General features: G+C 42.2%; 1 protein-coding gene across 1 annotated transcript in view; it reads right to left on the reverse strand.

Annotated features, from left to right (window-relative positions):
• Positions 1–20,019: 20,019 nt before the first annotated feature.
• The window catches only part of PXYLP1 (2-phosphoxylose phosphatase 1), a 49,257-nt gene continuing 43,664 nt past the window's right edge, over positions 20,020–25,612 (reverse strand). Inside the window, exons 5-6 of the mRNA XM_041414386.1 lie at positions 23,639–23,778; positions 20,020–22,334 (exon numbers count right to left, since the gene is read on the reverse strand). Coding sequence (XP_041270320.1) covers positions 21,403–22,334; positions 23,639–23,778 — 1,072 coding nt within the window. The 3' untranslated portion in view covers positions 20,020–21,402. The remainder of the gene's footprint in view (positions 22,335–23,638; positions 23,779–25,612) is intronic.

Raw genomic sequence — 25,612 nt, forward strand, 5'->3', positions numbered from 1 at the left:
AACACAAATATATGAGTATACCACAAGCTCTGGAAGGTCAGCAACCAAATGCCACAGGTGGGCTTTCAACCCAGGCTGCAAAGTGAGATTATGAGAAATATGCTTGCTCATCCATCCAAGTTAATATGCACAGAACAGAAACAACACATGGCCTTAAAAACCTCTCTGGACAACCCCAGAAGAAAAGCCAGCTTCTTCAGAGGCCATTTCAAAGCACTACTAGATTTGCTCTGCCACACTGATGTCACTTAGAAGTTTCCCTCAAGCCTTTCCCTGCTGTCCTTCTCCTTTCCTTAATTGCTCAGCAATGTTCTCCTGGTCATGCCACTGTAATGCTTACCAGCCTGGCTGTGAATGCCCTTATCTTTTGAGTCTTTTATTTAATCTTTATATCCTCTCAGTCTCTTTTCCTCTTTATAGCTCCTTGGAACATTTATTTATACCCTAAAATGCATTTGGTTCTGTCTGCCTGCCCAATCTCCCATCTATCAGCTCACACGTTCTTTAATTCAGCTGCACATTCCTTCATCATTCATCAGTCCATTTACACATTCTTCTATCTGTCCTCACATTCTCCCTCTCTCTTCTTCTCACTTGCTCTTCTGTCACCTCTCTCATTTTTACAGAGCTCTCCTGCCTGTCTCCTGTGGGCCCTGCAGGCCTGGCTCTCCCAGAGTACCAAACAGTGTGTCATTGTATACCATCCTGCACTCAAAACTGCCATCAAACATTTCACAGCTCATCAGACCTGCACACCAAGTATGTTTTATACATTCAGTGGTCCTGATTCTGATTTCATTCACTTTACAGTAAATAAAGTCAATGCTAGTGGGAATATACAGGTGTAAAATTAGTTTAAGTAAGATGAAAAAGAACTCTCATTTTCTACTAACAACATAACTATTAAAGGGCTAAAAAGGAAGTTAGATAAGTCAAAATCCAGCAACTGATATTTTGAGGAGACCATGCAAGACTGGAGAACTGTGGTTTTCTTACCAGAAGGGTGACAAAGAAACTCCCTGAGCTCATGGTATTTAGTCTCAGAGACTGTAATACACTGGAACATGTCTTTCAGAGCACAAAATGCATGAGAAAGAAACACTAAAATGGGTACAAAATCCAGTACAAATACAATTGACTGCACAGAGGTCCCTCTCAAGGTTCACATGCAACATTCCAAGTAATGGAATTAACAGGCAGAAATAGAGCTTGTAACAATCAGGAAAATCCATGGAAACAACAGAAAAACAAAAGCAACATGTACAGCTTCAGTTCTCTGGTGCTTTTTGTTTCCTAGGGAGAAGGCTGGCATTGCTGTTCAGGGGCCTGTGGCCCTGAGTGGCCGGCTGCGTGCTGAGGTTCCGCACGGCGCAGGATGCCTCCCACACCCAAGCTGCCACCAGCTCCAACTCAGGCTGCTTTGAGAGAGCCAAGCACCTCCTGCAAACTGGCATCAGGAACCTGGGCTGCTGAGTTTTCCTTTCCATGGAAAAGCCTGGAATTTACATTCAGGGGCCTGTGGCCCTGAGTGGCTGGCTGCCACTGAGGTTCCGCACAGACCTTGCTCTGTTAACAGACAAGCCGTGGAAATGTTGGCACATTCTCCCAACACACACAGATCAGAGCTCCTGCCATGCAGCTGACATCCACAAGATATGAGATACCAGTTGAAGATTTAATTTGGTCCTAAGGAATCAGATCTGAAATGGGCCCATCTAATGGTCTTCAACAAAGAATAGCCACTGAATTCCTTTATAACAAATAAAATTATTCAGGGATAAGAATATTCACTGGAAAGTTGGAAAGAAAAGAGAGGTTCTGTGTGACACCCTCAGACAGAAGGAGAAGCATCTTTTGAGGGGGATGCTAGAGGTGTGGCTGTAGTGAGAAAAGGACAATCATCAGAAAAAGGGGACTGATGACAAATGAAAATCCAGTGAGGAAGAGAATGCAATGCCAACATCCAGGGAATAACAACACACAGGAGAAGAAATGAGAGATGAAAAACCAGAACACAGTCTTACTCTGAGGATGATCAAGGAATAATACAAGGGAAAGGCATTGAGAACACATTAAGTTCTATCTCCCAAGTGTAGAAAAGAAAAAACCTCAAACTACCAAGAAACATAAAGCCGCTCATTAAAAAACATAGAAAATGCTACGTGATCACAGAAAAAAACAGATAGGCCAAGAGCCAGCATTACACAATCACTTATGATCAGGTTAAGAAAAGAGACATGAAAGGACATTACAGATTAAACTCCAAACACTGACCACAACATTATGCAGAAATTCTCCCATTTTACTAATCTCAACAGTTTCACTGAACTGAGCAGAGTTTGGTGAGACAAAAGAATGAAATTCAAGTGGTTCTGTTGTAAAGAAAGGAGAAAGGAAATCCATCAATACCAGAAAGACTGAATGGGGAAAATCAAGATCTCACAGAAAACACTCAAGAAGGCAGCCATTATCACAAAAGAAGAAATAACATGATTTTGCTTTCCCAAATAGCTACCACATCTTGGAGAGCTTGAAATGCAGCTAAGTGGAACCCAGTGGAGGCCACAGAGAGGAAGAGAGGGCAGTGGAGGTTATTTGAATCCAGGAATATGCATCTTACTGACATAGAATCATGTTCAGCAAATGTTTTAGAGGTAATGGAATGCAGATTTAAAGATTATGGAAGAATTAAGGGGCAAATGAGTTCAAAGAGACCTCATTGACCCTGCCATTCATTCCTAACCTCTGAAATGCTTCCAGCATACGATGAAAGCAGCAACATAGGCTTTGCCATAGCCTTGTTTATTAACTAATTATTTAAGGCCACAATCATAATGAGAACTACACAAACAGCATTGAGAACATATTGTCATTCACCAGATTAAGTTACAGTCACAGAAAACTATTTTTGTGGCTTATTTCCCTCCATCCAAACTCCTATAGTATTATGATGATATGTTAACGGCTTAAAAGTACCTTTAGCAAGTTGGTACAAGGCTCAGCTTTCTCTGATAATCAGCAGCCTGAATGAGCCCATAATGATGCTTTTGATTCAGTTCTGGGTCTCTCCCCTGTCCAGAGCATTCATATGGTTTTGATCTCATTGCATCCTCCAGAGAAGACTACCCACTGTATGCAGAGATGGGGAAGACGGGAAAGAAAGTGTTTTAGATGTAATTTGCATATCCAGGTGGAAGTTTTCTGGGCCAAATGTTTCTTAAGCCTGCACTTGTCTAATGCAGTTCAACATCTGAATAACAGAAATGGATGGGTTTTGAAGTAACTGCAACCACTTGGAAGTAAAAGAAACCCAAACAAATAAATCAAATCAACTCCAAAACTCTATCTATCAATTCATACCTCTGTTCAACATGCATGAGTGTTTAACAAAGCACATCTGAGACTGGCTAAAGGACAGTAGCAATATGAATATTGAAAATACTGCAATGCATCAGTTACCATTTATTTTTGCTGAGGAACACTCATGTTCTGATTATACACAGAATACATAAACAAAATACAGAATAAACAAAAATAGCAGTATTGCAAAGCCACTGATGGGCATAACCACAGACAGGAACAGATTTCTAAAGACAGGTGAAAACAACCAGAGCTGCCCACACCCATCTCCCCAAGGCAGCTCCTCCCTACCACAGTGCCAGTCAGGGCTGCACGAGGGCCCATGGAGTGGGAGTCGCTTCTCCCTCAGCATCCCAGCAGCTCAGCTGGCACACACAGCAAGACAGCAACTGAGCCATGGCCTTGGGACCTCTGAGTGAAAAAGGCACAGCACAAAGCAAAAAAGCTTGAACTCAAACAGGGAGCAAACAAACGCACACTGAAACAAATGGAGAAACAATTAACAACCACCTGAGAGAACAAGGGGCACTGCTAGAGGCTTTTGCAGTCCACAAAACAACTGAACAGAGTTAAACTAAGCATAGAAGCAAGGATCTACCTACAGCCACTATGACAGAACTGGGAAGGGATGGGGAGTGAGGAGTTTATTTAAACTCTCTGGTTTACATCCTGATTGACACAGACATTGTATTTATTTATACATTATCCTGGCTTATGTTGTAACAGAACCTGTTTGTTGTTAGTTCAAGCCTTTGAGAAGAGATTATGACAGAAGGTTCTGGCATCTTTCTCACAAAACTTTTACCAGCTTGGGGTCTTGTCACTTCTCTTTACAACAGGAAAGATGTCTGCAAGCCTCCTCCATAAAGTCTATGGCATTTCAGGTTTTTGCATATATTCTATAATTGATGCCTTACTTTACATGCTCTTCCCTGTTGTATTTCATGGCAGAGGCTAAAGTGGGGGGGGCACTTTCCTAGAATTATGTTTGAAACCCAGTCTCAGATTTCTTGCTGTACGTGACAGGTGAAATAATGGAGATGAAAGGAGTGCATGGAAATTTTGACTAATGAGGAGAACATGAAGTGTAATAGCCTCTGGAAATACCTTAAAGCAACAAGTCTATGTATTACCCTGTGCTCTTTCCTGTTTACACACAGTTTTTATACAGGATTCACCACCTAAGCATTTAAATACATCATTTCCACAGCATTTTTGTGGGGCACATCTCACTTTATTTGTCCATACACACCATGGACATGGAAGCATTCTAAAAACAGAGTCTGGGCAGTGTTTCTGAAGAGAAGTACAAATTGTTCCATTGGGCCCCACTGGGACACCCTCTCAGGGTAAGCAGGCCATGGCAGCACCTCTTTGCAAGAGACACAGGTACTTGCCTTGAGACACTCAGCAAGCACAAAGCGAAGCTAGAAATAAACCTCCAACAGATTTAATTAGAGGCTGGTGTTTAAACTCTCATTTCCCTATTGTCTTCCTGATCAATGGCTGAATCAATCATGGACAAAAAGAGCTTGAAACCGGCTTCAGGTAATAATTAACAAACTCTCACTCTGCCATCTCTCTGCTTGGCTAAGAAGGCATTTCAGCAAAATACATCTATCCAGCTCTCAAGCTCTGTTTATCACAACTTCTTTAATGCTACTCAAATCACCTTGGGAAGAAGGCATATTAAAAAAATTAAAATAAAATAAAGTATAGGTATTTTCTGAGAGCTACATTTTTTGTGCATGAAAAAACAATTTGGTCTCCTACAAGTTGTCAATGCAGCCATTTAAAACAAATGTTTGTGTTATTAAAGTCATATATGAGGCTAAACTTCTGGACTGGAATTCTAAATTTTAACCTGAAGTGGTACAGCACTATTTTCTGTATTTCTGACATCTCATTTGCAGTGGTTGTTAACAAACTCAGTGTTTGTTCTCTCTAAAAGTCAGACAGACCTCTCAAGCGCCAGATCATCTTGGCTAGCCGAACTTCTCTGCTCCTTTCTACACTCTACATCCAAGAACATCAGTACTAAATTTCACATTTCTACTCACACAGGCCAGTTCTTACATTACTATCAGCATGACAAATAAGCCAAGGAGTAATTTAACAACCCTCTGAAAAGAAGCAAAACTTTAATAAGTTTTTGCTCACACTTCTGGTAGAGACTTAATGGAATAGCTAGAATTTTCTCACCAAGACAGAAGGTCCTTCAGGAGAATCAGTAAAATTATGGACTGTTTGAGAAGGACAAGCAGCTTCTCACTCCATTGCTTCACTCTCTTAACTGACTTGCAGAATTTCTCTCATAGCAACTGTTCTTTTAGGCTGCCAAAATGTGCATCTCTGTCACTGGAAGAGAGCACTGCACTGTGCACCCTGGGCTGCCTTGATTAGATATCAAACTTCCACGTCTGCACACTTGTGCTGTAACACTGAATCCCTACCACACCACCCAAGAATACAAAGCCAAAATTATACAAAAATACTAAGCATGCAGACAGTGACAGAGAGCAGTCACAGTGAGTGTAATACAACACCAGTTGGTCTCCATGAGCATTTTTTTCATTTATTCTATTGCAAAGTTTGTATTTTTGTCACAGACTTGGGGATGGCATGCCAGTTGTACTGAATTTCCAGCTGCCACAATCCAAACCAGGGCTGTTGCATGTCAACGTTTAGAATTAAACATGCAGAATGCAGAGAAGAGTCACAATACCTCCTCTATGATGCTAATGAAAACATAAAAAATGAAATTAAAAAGCCCCCATCTAAAGTAAAAATAGCAGTTACTGCCATAGAGACTGTATGAGGCAAAATGAGAACTACATTTCAGCAAAACTGCACATGCTCTTGTAGCCAAACAAGAAAAACCTTTTCTTTTGCTCAGTGGGATATTAAACTTTATAGCTGTACTTTTATTTTTAGATAGTTCTTTGAATGCATAGCTTCTGACTTCCCTAATTTCTTTTGTATGTAGCAAGTTTGGATATTTTTTTAAATTTTTCTTTTAAGAGCTGCACTGTCATAAATCAGTCCAGTCTTTGGAGGTCTTAAAAATGTAACAGTTATGACTAGTATTCATAAATGTTTTTATTACCCCTTGGAGGCTTTGTGGAATGCCTTGCTATTCCCATCTCTGACTGGGCACGGTAACCACCATGTCTCTGGGCATGTGCAAGCACACACGCACACAGTCTCTCACTGCAGGCTCTTCAGTCCAGGAGAGCCTGAGCACTCTCCTGGGTGTGCAGCAAGTGCCGCCAGTGCTGCGGTGTAACACAAAGCAGGACGGGAATCCCGGGCTCATTCCCACAGGGAAGAGCCAGAACTGCTAAAGATGGATTCTGTGTCGCTGGGACCCCTCCTACACCTGCGCACAAAGTCCCTGCTCCTTCCAGAGGAGTGGAGCTAACGAGCATCAGGCAGAGGGAGAGACATCATCACACTTCCCCTCACTCGCTGGCTGAGGATCTTCCAGCTCCACCAGCCCAAGAAAGGAACATGAGCCCGAGTGCAGGAGCCGTGATCCACGGCCAAGGAGCCAAGCAGGGGGCTGAGGGGATGACCTCTTGGCTTAAGATGTAGATGATAATTGATGGGTCTGTTTGTAGCTGTGAAAGAGGATCCCAACTGCTGCAATACACAGGATTTGCAAGTGGTTCTCAGGAGCCTGGAATCAAGTCCCTGTAGGAATTTCAGGGAATACAGTCAAGCATTGGCTTTCCTCAAATGTCATCTTTTCCACTAGACACATGTAAACACAGGAATGTGTGTGATACCACTGTGAGGTGAGTCTCTCAGCCACACATTCTATTAAATGTTAAGCTTCAGACATTAAACAGCCTCATGCCACAAAACCACATCTAGTTCTAATCCTTTTACTGCTACTAAACTAGACATTTCCCTAGTTTTCAATCATGTTCAGTTGGTTCTAATGAATGCTTTGCAGCTGTGGAAAGTATCTGAAAGAATTAGCTGTTGTTTTGTAGGGATCTCAGACGAAACATTCCACATGTGGTCCTTTGGGACTGCCACACAGCAAAGGCTGGGAAAGCCAAAACACAAAAGGAAAGTCCATGGGGGGCTATGTACACACTCACACAGGATGCAAGGTGTGTTGGCCGTTCCAAAGCTCAGGGAGGGCAAGGATCAGGTTTAGCAAACACAGCTAAAATCAGCTGGAGAAAAACCCAAGTGTTACATGCAGCATTTGGACAAACAGCTGAACCCCAGCTACCAATGCACAATGCACAAATTGAAACCCTACACACACTACCATCAGCTAGCCCCTTAAACCCAAGGAGTTGAGGACCTGAGCCTGGATTTGATTCACCACAATTCATGAGACAAGGCAGGACTAGTGCTTTGATTAAGATCTAATAATACCATTAGTAATTTATCATGAATTACCATTACCAAGTACTAATTACCATTAGTAATTTAAGTTACTTCCATGACATCTGAGCACCACAGAACAGAAGTCTTGAGATTGTTTATTCTTATGAAGTGAGTCAATGGAGTAGAGACGACTTCCTTGGACTTACGTGTATTCCCCCAAAATTAACATTTACCACAGCAAATAATTAACTGCAAATTCTGTTGAGGAGGCATGAGACTCTTCTAATTATATTGAGAATGCTTTTGCAATACAATATTGATTATATTAAGTCTATGATGCAAAGAGTGTTAGTACATATAAGACTATCTGTAGAAGAATTACATAGAATCAAGGGGGAAAAGTATGAGATTAGAGTTCCCAGACTTTGCTCTATTTGCAATTCATGCTGAATGTGTTCACTGTCAAGCTGTCGTTTTACATTAGGAGTTAATTTTCCTGCTATTGATCCACTCTCTGCTTATTCTTTTTCTCCTTCTTCAGCTGCTAGGGTTTTGGAAAACAATAACAACCAAAATTATAACAAAGAACTTGAAGTCCCTAACAAATTTTGCACACATTCATTCCATAACCATCTGCCAGCCTGACTTCTACAGCCCCATGCAAATTTCCATTAAAGTTGCCATGCATTTGAATAATGAGTCACTTCAAAGAGAAAAGAGGGAAAGAGGCACAATGCATTCACGTTGCAGAGGAGCTAAAATCAAATAAAGTACTTCATAGCACAGATGTTTATAACATTGTAGTTGCTGTAAAGAACACACCTTGTTTCTGAAAATAAAATCTAACAAGGACAAAAATATGGCCCACAAATTGGGTGTTGCATTTTGGTAAGGAATGAATGAAATACCCCATGTAAGACAGACTGTTACAGAAACAGAAAAGGAAAAAGGATTGTGATAGGTACAGTTCCCCCAGGACACATGGATACACACTATATTCTCTGCTCAACAGCAGGATTCGTCAATAGCAATAAACCTGAAAGTGAAAGAGACATATGTAGAGTCTTTCCATCAACCTTTTCTAACACATTATTCTTTCTATTCTTTTTTGATTTGTGGTCTTTGCATTTCTCCAAGCTGGTTTTGGCTGAGAGATACAGCATGGGAAAAAGCAGAGCAAAGGGTGTGTAAGCCTAAGTGTAAGCTCTTTCTGGCATGCAGTGATGGGACACCCTCTCCTGGAGAAAGAGACACACTTCCTCTGCTCCAGCAGTGAAAGAATAGGAAATTGGTGATATTCCTGGAACGTGGAGACAAACTACCACAACACAGTAAGTAAGTAGGAATGCTTCCCCTTGTTTTGCACAAGATTTTTCTCTGGGCTGACAAAGACACTGTTAGATACAGCACCCTTCAGAAAAATCACTCATTCACATTTAATTATTAACATCTATGTTAGAATCATAAAGAGAGGAACCTCTAGATGAAATAAGTTGGGACTTTTTACTCAAATTCAGATCCTCCACAAGGGAGGAACCCATTGGTGGACTGACTCCATCCTCCCTTGATGTATCACTTTGAACCAGGCAGAATATCACCATTCAGGGATTACCTCCTAAAGCTAAAAATTAAAAGAGATCAGAAACAAAGGGTCGTCTCACTTGGCTAAAAGTCCAAGTTCTACACATTTCCTTCACTCACTTCTTTAAGATGCCATTGTTTCACATCATTATAGATTATGGCAGTTCTCACTAATTCACTCATATTTTCTTGGGATGTCATTTGGAAAATTTATAAAAAAAACCTATGAAACTTCTCAAAGAAATGCCTCCAAGAGGCAAAATATTAATCAATATGCTACAGTCTGTGGATGAATAAGAAAGCAGTGAATAGAGCAGGGATTTGTGGTGCCAGTAACCAGCTTCAGGTGACAGTGTGCTAAGTTCCTGTAGTCTTTAAAAATTAAAGAACTTTAAGGTACAGGGCTCCCAAATGAGCAGCCTGGATTCCAACATGGCATATTCACACTGGCAGCAATACCTCGGACACCACAGTGGAACAAACACCTGGGGAATTCATTTTCCCCGCTGAGGTGGCTGGCAGCTCTGCTGTGTGCAGAAAGCAGGACAGCTTCTGACCTGGACACTGCTGACTTGTGTCTTAGTTAGATGCAAAAGAGAATGCAAGGAGAGAGAAAAATCACAGGTCAGTGTGGTCACCGATGTGAATTTTGAACTTCATTTGACATTGCTCTCATTTGCAGAGCTTCTAACCACAGACTCCTGTGCTATGACAAGTTTGTAATAAATTACAAATTATCAAACTGCAGGTACTTCTCTCCGTTTGCAGTCCAATTTAGAAAAAAATCAGTGGAAGAACAGCAGCAGCACATGGCTCAGGCTATGGCTGATCAAAGTGGAATTATTCCTCACAGCTCCAGGAGCATTCAGGCACTGTTTACCTCAAGGCAGGAATGAATAGCAAGGATAAGGCACTGAAGCCCCTAGGAAGTCCTCACAGCCTGAAAAAGTCTGCAGAGAAAATTTCTAAGATGCATTAAGCACAAAGGTTCTCAGTGCCCAAGGCAAACTGGAAAATATTCCTTCCCTCAAGTTACTTAACGTTAAATCATCACCTGCAGGCTCAGGCTGTCATTTCACACTGAGTCACATCCCACAGTGTCAGGAGTTCTCCTCAAATCATTTACTCTCCACCTCCCCACCCCAACACACACAGTCGTTTCTCATACAAGCATTAGCAGAATATGAATTACTTCTAGGGAGAAGTGAGACTTATATTCATATATAACATACATTAAAGCCCTGATTAAATTCAGCTACAGCCTTCCAGTCACTTCAAACAGATCTACATTCAATAATAGTTTGCAATTTATAAAGAAAAAGAAAATTCTCAGCATTTCCTAGTGTTGTATGTATACACTGATCTACTGCATTTGTGTTTCAAGTTTTGGCAAAACTCACAAGTAAGCATAATTTAGCACCCCCAAAAAGTTAAATAATCAGCCAGGTTCATAAAAATGTCTTCAAACAGTATCTCATTTCTGCTGTGCATTTTATCCAGAGGAATCTTGAACAGACTTTGAAATATGCAACAAAGCACAGTATAAATTATATAAATTACATTATCATTTCCCTCTCAGATGAACTCTAGCACCTCTTTGACACTGAGCAGCATCACTGCACAGCAGGCTGCAGCTGGAAGCAGAGCAGATTTTATATAGAAACTGCAGGTGGAGTTCAGAGTCAATATAATTACAGAGTCTGGAATTTCATCAGAATCCTAAGGATGACATTCTTTAAGCTGCTTCTTGTAAAAGTCTGTAAAACTTAAATTATTAAAAAGGTTTTCCTCCAGCCATTCTTATTTTGGATTGACATTTATTCACTCGACTCTCAATTTCAGTGATCAGCAAAATCACAAAGGAATTGTGCTCTGGTAGAGCTTCCCAACAGGTATTGTGTGTTGGAATGAGATCAGGATGTTCAATGAGGGTGCAGGGGAGCCTTTCCAAAGTTTGGTTCACATCTGTGAAGGGGCCATGCTCATTACTAATAACACCCACCAGGGAGATGCCTGTATCATTTCTTAATGCAAATTGCATGCTAACATTTCTAGCAGATTCATCTGAAATTGCTTCTTCTCTTGACATTAAGAAAGCAGAGTGCCATGGCAAAAAAATAATTTGGAACTTACCTTCCTGCTCTCCTTACAGAAACATCTGTCTTCAGGCCAGCTCTGTGGGAGTATAAGCAGAACCTGGAAGTGGTGCTTAACCTGCACAACATTTACGGACAAGTGTCTCTTGATGGAAAACAACAAAGAAAAAAGTAGGCTCAGGATTTTAGAAGCCTGGTGTCTGTGCATTTTTATCTTACCTCTGATCAACTTCAGTGTCTTCAGAACAGTCTTTAACTTCCCCTAGAGAATCTCTCTCCTCTGCTGGTCATATATTTTCACAAAATCTGTGGAGCTTGGTGACTTCTACTTTCTTGACAAATGTTGTTGAAATCCACCCAGGTTCAAAATTTACCAAGGGGAGACCTCTCCCCAAACCAGTGCCAGGTGTGATTACAAAAACCCTTCTCCCTGTGTTGTGCTCCCACAAGACCAGATTCAGTTGAGTACCACATTAAAGAACCAAAGCTTTTGTGCTCTTTTCTCCCACACATCCAACAAAGCAGTGATTTACAGAGCTGGCCCACCAGGGTAACAGCAGATATTGGCATTCTGTCAGCCTGAGAAAACTCTTCAACAGAGAAAAGGTCTGCTGAGAGTGTTTGGAAAGGACACTTCACTCTCTCCCACTGGCAAAGTCATTTTCAGAAGGAGTCAACAACCAAAATCTTTGCTTATCTCTGTCCAGATGAACAATACAAATCCCAGAAGTTTTGATAGAAACTGGATTGATAAATGCTGTAACACACTTTAAATTTTAGATCAATATTTAACAGGATTGTAATCTCCTCTCACAGGAAAGTGTTCTCATTAAAAATACTCCATTCTATACAGGGAACCTTGCTGGAAAATCACATAAAAAATTTGAAAATTCACATTTAGGAGGGCCTGAGGAAAGAGAACAGTGCACACAGAGCAAAGTGTTCTATTCAATCCCAATTCTGACTTGACAGATTTGACATCTGAGTGTAAATAAGAAACAGTGAAAAAAGCTTTATGAGAAACCCCTATAAAATATTGTATTTATGTTCAGGAACACAAACAAATGCACATGAACTCATAGGCACCCTTTGGATTCTGGAAGAGCCAAACTTTGCAACAGGATTAAATAAGAAGTTAAAAATCATAAGTTTGTAAGATTTCTAAACAGAGTGGATCAGAGATGCAATAAGCCCTTCTCAATTCTGTGTCTGGAAAAGAACCCCCCCCACACATCTCAATATTTTGGAGTTGCCTGAGTGGTCACTGATTAAGAGAAAAATATATCAGCTTCTTTAGAGAGAAAATTGTAAGGGGAGGGAATGGGAACGAAGGAAGTAATGAAAGGTAACAGATTAAGATGATACAGATTTTTCCCTGAGGAGGTTCTTGGCAGGAAGCCAGTAATGAAATCTACATTTGCACACTGCAGTGGGAACTGAGAGAAGCCTCAGCCCTGCCAAACTATGTGGCTTCGTTTGGATGGAGGAAAACGCTTCAGATAGCTTGCTGTACATGGCAGGAAGACTTGGGAGAAATGCACAGCTTCCAAATACCCAAATTCATGAGCTGTTTGCCAGGAGGCTGCCACTATACATGCCAGAAGTAGTGGACATTGGGGAAGTATCCCCATACAACCAAAGAAAAATAAAGGATGAGAGAGACTTGGAAGTCACCTCTTCATCTCCTCATTACAAAACAAAATAAATGCTCAGGGAGGTGTTTATGTCTCCTGTTCCTAAAGACCCTGAAGGTCTGTGACTTCAAACCTCTCCCACAAGTTCATCCCACCATTCTGCCAGGCTTACCCCCACAATTTCTTTCTTAAATGCCCAACTTGAGTATTTTTAACTGTAATTACTTCTAGCCCTAACCACGAGGAAGAAGATAATCAAATCCTTTTTTTTTTCTTTCATAGTAACCATATTTGCATTTTGATTAAACCCTTTTCCCCTTCCTGATTTCTCTCTGGAGTCTCCCTCCAGGAGGTTCAACCATAGTTTTGAGCTTTCTCACTGTTCTGGATGTTCAAAGGAGGACATGGCACTTGAGGCAGGTCCTTCACCAGCTCTGAGGGAGAGGGAGGATTGGCTCCATGCATTCTCTGGCCACAACACTTCTTTAGTGCAGCATCCTTTCCTCCCTTGGATCTCCCTCCTGCAGCAGCAGCATCACTTGGCTCTGGTTCTCTCTCACACAACTCTCAGGAACACAGCCCCATCCAGGCTCTGAGAAAGACCCCCCTTCCTCCCTTGTCAATGTTGTTGCTAAATAGTTGTATTTTGTCTTAATTAGTACACCCTGCAGGGCACTTATTCTTTGAGTTATCCTGAGAGTTATTTCTAATAAATATAGGTGAAAGAAACCTTCAAAGGTTGCATCAGGTATTTCAATACCATTTCCTACTGGTGAAATAATATGTTTCAATGTGCTCAAGAGCTCCAAGAGGCCAAAGAATTGTGACTGCTTCTGTGATAAATTGAAAGCTTAAGAGAATGGGGATGAAACATGTTTCATACTCAATCCATATGCATTATTTAAAAGCACACAGGATTGAGAAAACATGACCTGAATTCTGTACCGATTAAGTGATGTCATTAAAAAAGAAATTAAAGCAAATACTGCATTTCCTATTCCATAGCAATAAGTAAATTGCTCATAGTGTGTTTAGAGTTAGAAGTGTGCACAATGAACCATTTACTAATCTATCATTTTTTCCATCCAAAATTAACCACACAGGATTACAGAACAGTCTGGGCTGAAGGATCATCAATTCAACTTCATATTCTCAGTGCCATATTCAGAAATATTCAAAGGGATTTCATAACAAATTTCAGTATTGAGCTTGCATGCAGACTGTTCCCTGCACCTGCTGTTACCAGTGGCTAATATGTGACATTCTGTAACTTTCTCATTTCGTTCACATACTTTTTAATATTTATGTTCTCTGATCAGACAGGTTCCAAGCCCAACATATAGCTACCAAAATATCTTCACAACAGCCAGAGGTGCATGAAATCTATTCCTTATTTAGAGGGAAATAAACATTTGTGCAATAAGTATGACTGTCAAATATGTCAGTGCTGATTTACTCCCTCTACAGATACATGAGAGCATAAATACTGGAAATTTAAAATTTAAAATCATTTGAAGCTGGGGTACACCATCAGCACAGGGCATGAACTCAACCTGCATCCAGAATTTCTGGATGAAGCAGAAGACTGCTTAGGGTGGCATTCCAGTTATTTGAAGGAAATACTTTCTGGGGATTTGCTGGAGGGAGAGGAGATCCTGTCTCCAGGGAAAGGCCTGGCTCGCACATTTCATCAGGCTGTGCCGCTGCTCAGAGCTGCTCACGCACAGACACACACAGGGCTGCGGGGAGAGGAGCGTGTGCCTCAGCCCCGCTCACACGGCCACACCCCACCCTTCCTCAGCTGCCACAACCTGCACACGAGCCACTTCGGAATGTGCCCTTTAGAGCCATTTCCATACCTCCAAATTAGCGCCCGGGTGACCGTACTTTTCCCGCTGGTCAGGTTTTTGGGAAGCCGTGCGGATCCCTGCGGCGCCGTCCGTCCCGGGCCCGCCTCCAGGAGACGCTCCCCAGGAGAGGCAGGGCGGGCCCGGGGTCTCTCAGGTGCAGCTTCACTCCGTCCTGATTTCACAGCACGGCTTTGGGTGCCGCATCGCAGCAGTCCGCACCCGAACCGAGCCGCAGGAGCGGGCAGGACATGGTCCCGGTCCCCTACTGCTCCCACCTCCGGCATCCCGGGGCTGCGCGGCTCACCGGGGCGTCCTCGGCATCCTCCTCCTCCTCAGCTCCGCGCGGCCCGGCCGGCGCCTGAGCCCCGTGTGCCCCTCACAGCCCCCCACAGCCCCCTCAGAGCCCCGTGTGCCCCTCACAGCCCCCCACAGCTCTGTGTGCCCCTCACAGCCCTGTGTCCCTCACAGCCCCGTGTGTCCCTCACAGCCCCGTGTGCCCCTCCCGGCCCTTCACAGCTCCCTCACAGCCCTGTGTGCCCCACAGCTCTGTGTGCCACACACAGCCCCCTCACAGCCCCGTGTGCCCCACAGCCCCGTGTGCCCCCCACAGCCCCCTTACAGCCCCGGGTATGAGAGAACCTTGCACGTGGAATTGCAGGATTGAGAATCTGGATCACTCTTAGAAAATTTGACTTTTTGCGTCTGATGAAGGAGCTGGAATACAGTAAAGGGATCTATTTCCCTGACAAAAAACGAGGTGTAACATTTGCATTGTCATCTGATGTTGAGAAAGTAACACTGCGACCCCTAATTAAAATTGAAACCATCAACGACAGCCAAGGTCAGCAAACCGCTATTAAAACCGCGTGTGCACCGAGTTAGGGGCAAGGCCACAGGCAGCGTTTTTCAGTGTTTGCTCCACAAACATCAGAGGATGGCAGCAGTGAAAAGGGCACCAGCTCCAGAACAGGAGCAAACCCGCGGGATCTAACCTACAGCAGGGAAGGAGCAGGGCTGGAGCCACAGGCGCAGCAGCACCCCGGGGCTCCAGCAGCTCCAGCCAAGGGCCCAAGGAGCACCCCAGGAGCTATCGAGGACACAGAAAGGCTGTTTTCGATTTGCAGGAAGTTTTCCTCCTGGCAAAGCAGGCAAAGTGAAGGTCTGCACCCCAGCGAAGTGCTTTACAAAAATTACGGATGGCAAGTCGTCAGTCCTTTGTGAAAAGGGCAGATTCAGCAGATTCAGTCACACCCAGTAGTTTCACAGGGACACACAGGTCCTGCTGTGACCATCACCTTCCATTCTCTGCCAATCAGAACAAGCACCGCCAGAAGCAGCCCAGATTCACAACAAGCTCTCACAGCTAATGAGCCCCTGTCTAGCTGTGCTTAAGCTGGCTGCCTCCTCCTTATAAACACCACTTCAGAGCAGCACAGCCTGCTTCCAGTCCCCTCTTAAAAGCAAAAGTATTTTTATCGCTTTTCAACAAGATGCAGTGCTCTTTCTTACCAAAACCCCAATTACCAGATCGCAGACTCAAATATTCAGGTATAACACTCCCTAAACCTATTTAACTCTGGGTTCACAGCTAAAGGGTTAGGAACACAACTGAGAGCACACTAATTGCTGACAAATGTCATCTTACACCAGTCCTATTACAAAGTCATGGACATAATTTAATCCCCCTTGGAAGAGGTTTAAGCAAAAAGACACCTCTCTGGTGCTTGAGATAGGACTCAAGCCATTATTGTTGTCCACTTGACAGCTAAAAATGACAGTAGCTATTAATCATCCTTCAAGATATGCCTGAGTTATGCATGTAGGAGCAAAGCGGAAAAGCACTGCAGCCTGTTACTTGTAAGTGTGTGGTTGTTGAAGTTTTGTTGTTTTGTTGTTTTTTTTTTTTTAAAGGCACTGAATTGGTCAAAAGACTGTTATATCTGGCATTGCTGAAGAAGAACATCCAGTATGCAATCAGTTCAGAAAGGAAAATTAAATTAGTACTTATAAGTGTTTGGTTGTTGAAGTTTTGTTGGTTTTTTTTTTTTTTTTTAAGGCACTGAATTGGTCAAAAGACTGTTATATCTGGCATTGCTGAAGAAGAACATCCAGTATGCAATCAGTTCAGAAAGGAAAATTAAATTAGCAACCAGTGGATCAATACTGATTCATCAGGAACCAGACTTAATTCCATCTCTGTTACTCGCCATTTTTGGGGGCAAACAGACTTTTAAAAAGATGAAACAGTATTACAATCATGTCTCTCATCACCTAAATCTGCAGAATCCCTTCTTAGGTCACTCTGCTTCTGATGACAAAATTGTTTGGGCCTATCCAGTACCTGCAGCTGTGCCTACACAGGTCCAAGCAGGAGTAAGATAGCACTCAGTGTGTCCAGTAGCTGGCCCTGGACCTTTTAACCTTCCAGTTACTTCAGCCACTGCTGCATACACCCCAGCACTCACACATGCACTCTGGACCTCGGGAGAAGCCGAGCAGGACTAAAAATCTACCAGCTTTCTCCACAATGAGAAGGTTTATTATCTAACATTATTCACTGGGTTTTTTCCGTGCACTCTGGTTAAGTAACAGGGGTTTTTTTTCACTTTCCTCCAAGAAATTCCTTTCAAACCTGTGGGGAGGGGCTGCCCAAATCTACCTTTCTTTAGAGGACACGTTCATTTTAGGACGTTTCCTCCTAATTTGTCTCAAACTGAGACAGACTGCCAAACAGATTATTTTTTTTACCCTGCCATAAAGACTCTTTAGAATGCAAACTGGACTACTTTACATTTCAAATGCTATCACTTTTCTTTCACCCTACAGTTTTCCTTTCAATAGAAGAAAAAATAATTATTATTTTGGTCAGGGGATCCTAAAGGAATAGCTTAAGTATAATTCTAAATCACTTTTGAAAATGGCTCTCCAGGACATTTGGAAACAACAAGTTTAATGGTATTTGATTTCAATTTGAAGGAAATTTATGAAGTTCAGACTCTGTTCCATCTCAACTGCTTGAATAAGGTCATAGTACTCACATGCAGCATAGCTACTTTCATGTGAAAAAGGGGGAAGGAACAAAACTGCAAGGCAAGCACAGACCAAACCAGAAAACTAACAGGAAAAAATAATACTCTGTTTTATGCTTCCATATAGAATAGGCTTTACTAATTTCAAAAATAACTCTGCTGAAAAGTGTAGGGCTGATTTTAGTACACAGGCTAGCAAAGCTGTAAATACCTGCAGAATACACCTGTGCTCAACAACATGAACAGCTCACTTCAAAATTACCATCACAGCTGTCGTTACTCCTTCTTCATCCCACAAGGGTTTGAGCATCTCACATAGACACCTATTCACTTAAACGCGGGTTTCTCGGACTGCAGGATGAATCCATCTACAGTTCACCTGGTTTTAACTCTTCTTCTCCAGAGCCTGTTTCCCGGCGCAATTCCCGCAATCCGAGCTGCAGCGCAGGGAGCCGCCACGCGAGGGCGCCGCAGCCCCGCCGCGCTCCCGCTCGCATCTCCCGGGGATCCTGCTCCCGCATCCCTGCGGCTCCGGGAACTCGCCTTCAGAGCCCTTCCCTCCCCTTTTCATCCACAGACAATATACGGCAGCTCAGGCCAAGCCATTTGGCACTCACAGTGTGCAAGGAGCGTCTGGAACTAAAGCTGTTACGGCTTCCTAGAAATGGAACAGAGGGGAGAGTGGGCGGGGAGAGACGGGACAGCAGCACTGCGCTGGAAAATGAGCTGGAGCGGGTGAGGAAGCACTGCACGGATTTCATTCACAGTACAAGTGCTCAACATGTTTAAACATCAGTTTCTGAATAGCGTGTTTAGCACACAACAAAACAGCCCACTCCTACATCGGTTTCAAGCCAAGAGCAAGATCTCAAGCAGCATTCCTTAAAGCAACAGCTTTTAGTCCTGCTCTACCGCTTGATCAAACTGTGCAACTGCTCAAGCCAGTGTTCCCCAGTTCGTACAGCTAATTCATCACTGCACCCCTAGAGAAAGGCTATTTTTCAATTCCAGAATCAATAAATTCCCACCAATTCCTCTTTTCATTTGTTACCTTAATCCAAACATGAATCCACTAGAAATTACAAATTGAATCATAAATTAGGCCAAACTTCAAAATGTCACAATTAATCGACTTCAGTAATGCAGTTTGCTTATCACTTTATGGCCACAGCCAGGTCCAAGGTTTGTGAGAGTGATCTCAGACCTGCAGCTCTTTCCTGTAACTCTTCTGGTAGCACTGGAGATGGATCAAGTCTTTCATTGCTGCAGATCCTCTGCATGTACGGCTTACAGGAGATTAATGTATCTTAATGAACCATGCATATGCAGAAGAATAATTAGCTCTCTTTAAAAAATTATTTTTACATTTAAGATTTGGTTCTGTCCACCCAGTGACCCTCAAACATACAGGTGAGCACATACTGACAACCTGAAGCTGCAACTGAAATTTAGTTTGATTTCCTTAAATTCCCCAATCCAGGTTTCTTGCCATTGCGCTGACCACAGTGGAGGCTTTTTTGGCTGAAACAGCTGTCAGTGCTCCTTTTCACACTAAGACAGGAGAGACTGAGCTGCTGGAGAGTCCCCAGTGACAGCCAAGGTGATCAAGAGCCTGGAGCACCTGACATGAGCTGGGTCTGCTTAACCCAGAGAAGGCTCGAGGAAATCTCATCAATACCTGAAGGGAACTACAAGAGGCATCTTCACAGTGTTTCCCAGTGACAGAAGAAGAGGCAGTGGGGGCACAGACACAGGAGGATCCACCTCAACATAAAGAAAAGTTATGGGGTCTCTGCCTTTGCTACTTATACTGGGAAAAGGTCCCCTTCATATAACTTCTAAAGTCAGCTCAACTTTCAGATTCTCTCTTCCTGTTTGCCCTCCAGCACACAAGAAGATCCAGTCTCTTAGACAGAAATGCTACCACTCCAATGTGGTAGAAAAGCCCCAAATATTCCATCAGGATTTCTAGTTCAGTGTTCATGAAATGTTTACTTGCTCCTGTCCAAACTGGGGCCCAGGACAGATTAAGTGCAGAAGTCAGAAATGCAGTTTAAAAATATCCACCTTGTTCCTGCAAACAGCTAAGGAAGTCACAACGAACATAAAAAAAAACCACAAAGAGACCCCAGAAATTTATTTAAAGAAACATGTTCAAATGCAGCATTGAAAACTGAGAGAGTAGAATGCCAAGAGTCAGAGAACTTATGCTGAGTTATGTTTTCTTTGACAAACTAGCACCATTGAATCACAACTCACAGACTAATTTATTTCTACAGGTTGCAAAATCTCAATCATTATAAAATTTCTAGGAATTCTATTAAAAATTGGTTCTCAGTTTACTACTCCTACAGAGATGAAAGCAGTCTGAAGTTTTCCTATCTACTCACTGTTCAAATTACCCATAAGAGACAGTTTATTCTTAAGCCTAAACATCCTGATCAAGGGAAAAAAATGTCTAAAAAGTGACCTCCACAAGTCTTTACAAACTAAACAAGTAAGAAAGATCTACTGTGTTATAAATATACACAGTACAATATGTACAAGTCTGGTCTTACAAAATAAGAGCCTCCTAGTCCATAAAAATACTAACTGAACTACAAAGTTTTCTCAGTATTTAGTCAAGCTGTCTCAAGCAGTCACCACTGCAAATTCCTAAAATACTGATTTGTACCATAGCACAACAGCTTGTACGTTCACAATGGGAAAAAGCCCAACATTCACCATAAAATTGATAAGCCTAATTTCCCACTCAGGTTTAGTGGTACTGTTAGTGTTTGCTAACTATTTTAACATCACAAGGCCTTCATATGTTTCTAGACTGTGTTTGAACTATTCAAAGTGCTGAAAGTGCGATCAGAGAGTAGAGTTTTGTATCCCTTTTCCAGTACCCCCTTCTCTGGCACCGGCAACAACAGCCAAGGGTTTCTAGGTCTGTGAGGTGCAGAAGGCACACGCTCATTTGTACATGCTCAGGGAAGTATTCACACACACACATGCACTTTGCTTTATGGACCTGCCCCATAACATTAGAAGGCTTCCTCTGAGTAAACAAATTCAAAAATTCCTTTAAAATGCCTTAATGCAGACACCTGGAATTCATAATGAGCCTGACATGAACTGCTTAAAATGACTGTGAGATGGTGTTATGAAAAAATAGAGTTTTGGCTTTAAACTTAGGCTATCCAAGTATTGCTCTGGAATAGAGAAACACAAAGTCTATGCTCTCTCACTCTTATCAAGCAAGGGCCAGGTTACATTCACCACATGGTTTATCACAACAGTTAACAGCATTTGTGAGCATTCACACACACATAACCCTTGGCATTTGTTCTACTGAAGGCCATCTGCAACCTGAATGAAAATAAAACTATCTGAAGAATGTTTCAAGCATTACCCTTCTGTAGTTACACATGAAAATATAAGGAATAAGAAAACTGAACTGTGCCTCTGCCAGAAACCAGATCACTGACATAAGTTAACACTGCCTCCTTTCCTCCCTTCTCTACAGTGCTCTCCTATGACATGCATCATAGTAGCTTGTACTGTTAAAAATTAAGAACATATCCCTCTTGACAAAGTTGACAAGTTTTTCTAGCGGGCACATTGGCTTGCTGGAACGTTTATAATGATCCTTGCAAAAGGAGGTCTGGAATGTGACATCAGCACCGTTGTACAGGATGCGGATAAAGTGTTCTTTGGGCCTCTTCCCATCCTGCCACAGCTCAAAAACTAATCTGGCAGCAAATCTGGGAAATCTGGCCTCTGTAATGCCCAAGGCACTAAGAACAGGTGACAAGGTGACATCATGTGCAGAGTAGAGGACAAACACTTCCTCCTTCTTGCCTTCTGCAATACGCTGCAGCCTATTGACAGTCTGGTTGAGGAGAGGATGAGTAGCCAACAGTGCATACAAGAAGTAAAGTTTCTTTTCCTGTCTTTCTCTCTCATCCTCCAACTGGTGTCTCTTGATTACTTTGAAGTGTTCCATACCAATGCAGCCAGCTTTGGTACACGGAAATGAGACATTATGACAGAAATAGCACAGGAGAGAATCTATCGGGTTAGAAGCTCTCAGCTGCCTGGTGGGAATGCCCACAATCTTTGCCATATCCACGTATATTTTCTCCAAATTGCTGTTTTTCACCCGTAAGCTGTACTGCCTGCGCTGCTCCTCCTCTAGGTAGTGGTTTCTCATGGGACAGTCACAGCTTCCTGAGCAGAAAATGGTGCTCCACTGGTGCCTCATGTTAATTTTCTTCCAGTCAAAATCTGGCAGAAAGGTGTAGAGCAGGGCCAGTGCGCTCTGCAGGGTTCGGCTCTTCCCCGTGGTCTCCAGGTAGAGCTGCTTGGCTGTCCAGTCACTAGGGAGCAGTTTGTGTTTGTTGATGTAAATTTCTCTGAGCAGTTGTCCATTTCGCAAGTGTTGTACAACCCCTGAATTTTGACACAAATTACAACACGTGATTAGAATCTGTGCAGTTATGCAAAAAAAAAAATTACAGCTAGTAGCCTTACTGATAAACTCACAAAACTGAACTTCACTTATGATGACTGTAAAGAAAACTGTCTGAAACACAAGAGACTTGCTATTCTTCAGTATCTCTCAGATTCTAGGAACTAGGGTGAAATACAGAAAAGAAGTTGGTTCCATAAAGTTTTTTATAACCTCGGTGGTTTAATATTAATTCTTTGGACTAAGACACAGACTGAATGGGTCTAACATGAATATAAAAGTGTTTTTGAATACTGCACCTCAGTCAGGTTTTCAGGCAGGCAGACAAGGCTGTGCCCCTGAAAATTTATGGCAGCCAATAAAACCACCAGCAGTCAGGACAGAAATATACAAAATGTAAATTAGTGTGTAAACTCACAAAACAATCATGAGGTGTAGCAATTGCATCCAACTTCCTTCTCCATCCTCCTTCAGGGAGCATTTAAATTGCTTGATAATTTATGCCAAAGTTCTGCCTTTATCTAGCTGAAGAGTGTATCCTTCTCATGTGCCAAAACCTCTACCCCAGAATCCACACCTCTTGCACAGCAGCAGAGCAATAGGCCTGAACCCTTTATGCACTAGAACACCTCTGTATACCTGCTGCAAGCCACAGGCGTCCCCAGATGCCAGCTCAGTGACACAATCCGTGCGTCTGTGCAATTGCAGTGGTGTCCTGCCTTGCTTTCTCCTGATACCACTTTGCAAGACTTGACAGCGGCCAAGGATTCCTTCCAAAGGGATCCCAGGACACACAAGGATTTGACAGGCACCAGATGTATAAAGCATTTCCATAGCACAAACACCTGGTTTGGCTGCTACATCAGCATCTCTCGTAGGGGACACAGGGTCCCTTTGAATCACAACCCTGTCAGTAACAGAGCACCAGATCTTCCTCAGGAGGGACTGAGCAGTGCTGTTTGTCACAAGGGTAACAGAGGAGCTCTGAGGTGTGAAACAACATGAAAGAAAAGTGCTCTGACTTGCTAAAACTAATTTAAAAGAGATGCCGTGATTGACCAGTGTGTAACAGGATTGTCAAGCTATAGGACAAAGCATGGTTTCTACAACTCTTGCCACTTGTACAGTTGAGTTACATATCCCAGCATAGCTTAGGATATGACCAACATGATAAGCTTCCATAAAAAAGCATTTATGTCAATATAAAGAGAAGCAGAGGATGCTTTCTTAAGCAGACTGTGTTTAACAGAGCAGAGGATGAGACAGAGCTGCTAAGGGAACTCACCTGTCTGTGTAAGCTCTCCCATTTCACACAGGGAATGACTGGGGAAGTGAGGCAGGCTGCTCAGAGAACCATCCATTTGGGCTGCAGACCCTTTGGACATATGCTTAATGAAGGCTTCAAGCTGAGGATGAGAAGGTTTCCTAGAGAGATAAAAAACCAAAATGTGAAAACTTCCACAAGCATATGGGAAAGCAGCTCGAGAGAGTCAAGTATTCCAAGTATGTCAGGCTCAGAAACTTCATGATGTGAAGTTATTTCCCACTGGGACAACATCTGCTCTTACTCAGGACTTTTGCAAGTAGGGAAAAGAAATCTAACTACTTACTGTCCACCAAAGAACTATAGGGAAACAGATGTCTTGTCACGTTAAAATTATGATACCTTTCACTGAGTATTTTAGAGCAATTTTTGGGGGTTGCTTTAAATTCAGTCACTAATACTGTTATGAATTAAAATGAAAAAGAAAATATAGTAAAAAATCCTTTACAAACCCTGCAAACTCTCTCATTCTGAAGTACCAATGCTCTTTAACAGCACAGCCAAAGCCAGTTACAACCTCAAGGGGTTCAAATACAGTACTTTAAGGAGATGACCTTGAAGGGATTCTCAAATATTGTAATGTGCAACGCTGACCGCAATCACAGCTTTTATTTCTACTTCCTTCAGCCTCAAATCAAATAGCACATGTAGTCTGTTATGTGGGACTGGAAAGCAGTACCCAGTGGCCTCATTAAAACTGGAATCATTGTTTGGGGTACTGCACTTTTATCCAGGCCAACACTCCTGGACACATACACAAGTAAGATACTCTGCCATGGAAGTAATAAATGCAGCTGGAAGAGACATTCACTAAAATATCCAAGTTAACTCACTGAAACAGAGTTCAAGTCAGTGAAAGAATGCTTAAATCTCCCACACTGCAATGAAAATTTCAAATACACCACAGATTCAGCTCGCTGTGGTATTGCTGCACAGAAAGCTACACAAAAAAATCCCAAAAAATCCCAAAAATTTAACCCGAAGGTAACCTGAACCTTTAAAAAATAAATCTGTGATCACATTCCTACAGCAGAAATGCATTACACAGATGGGGACTTCCCTGTTAAATATCAGCAGTTATCAAAGGTTACACAGTCACCTCTCTAATTTTGTGCAGAGCTACATCAGAAACTATTTGGCAACCCAACTCTGCTCCAGATGGCTCTTAATAGGATGTTCAGCTTGAATACAGTTATTTTCATGTTGCTTAAAAAATATATATATAAAAAAAATGTTGTCAGGGATCTCTTTCAGAACTCTGGGATTTGTGTTTACTGCTCATATTTACACTTGCTAGAAGGATAAACTATTTTTGATATAAAAATCTCAGATCTCAAAAAGAAACCTGACCTGCAAGACACACCAGAGGGAGCAGTAACACCACTAAAGCAGGAATGAGTCTGGAATAGAAGTTTGCTGGGACAAAGACATCCATGCTTACTTAGAAGAGCCAACTGAGAAACTCTCACACGACAGGACCTCTTGCAGAGCTCTGCTCACACCCTGCATATACAGGCTCATAAAAATCAATGTCTATCAACAGAAAGGTAATGCATTATCATTTTACAAAACTTTAATTTTCCAGTATTTAATTTCTTTTCAGGAAAAAAAAAAATCCTGGCAGGAAAATGTTACAATTATGCCACAAGTGCTGGTAAGAAAAAAATGCAAAATGAGACAAAAAAAAGCATAATGATATTAAAAATCAGACTATTTTTTTCATTTTATTTCAAATTAAAGGAAAACCAGCCAATTAATGTTATTCCAAATCCACAGATTCTTCTGTATATTGTAATCTTAACAGGGCAACTGAAGATTAGTATTTGCAAAGCAGAGAAAGGAACAAAGCCTGGTTTATGTTTCTCAAGCAGTGGAGCTTCCTGTGATACAATCATACATCAGAAGCTTACTCCAGCTCCAGATGAACATTTCCAA

Source organism: Onychostruthus taczanowskii, unplaced genomic scaffold (assembly GCF_017590055.1).
Source record: "Onychostruthus taczanowskii isolate IOZ18803 unplaced genomic scaffold, ASM1759005v1 scaffold45, whole genome shotgun sequence".
NCBI classification, from domain to species: domain Eukaryota; kingdom Metazoa; phylum Chordata; class Aves; order Passeriformes; family Passeridae; genus Onychostruthus; species Onychostruthus taczanowskii.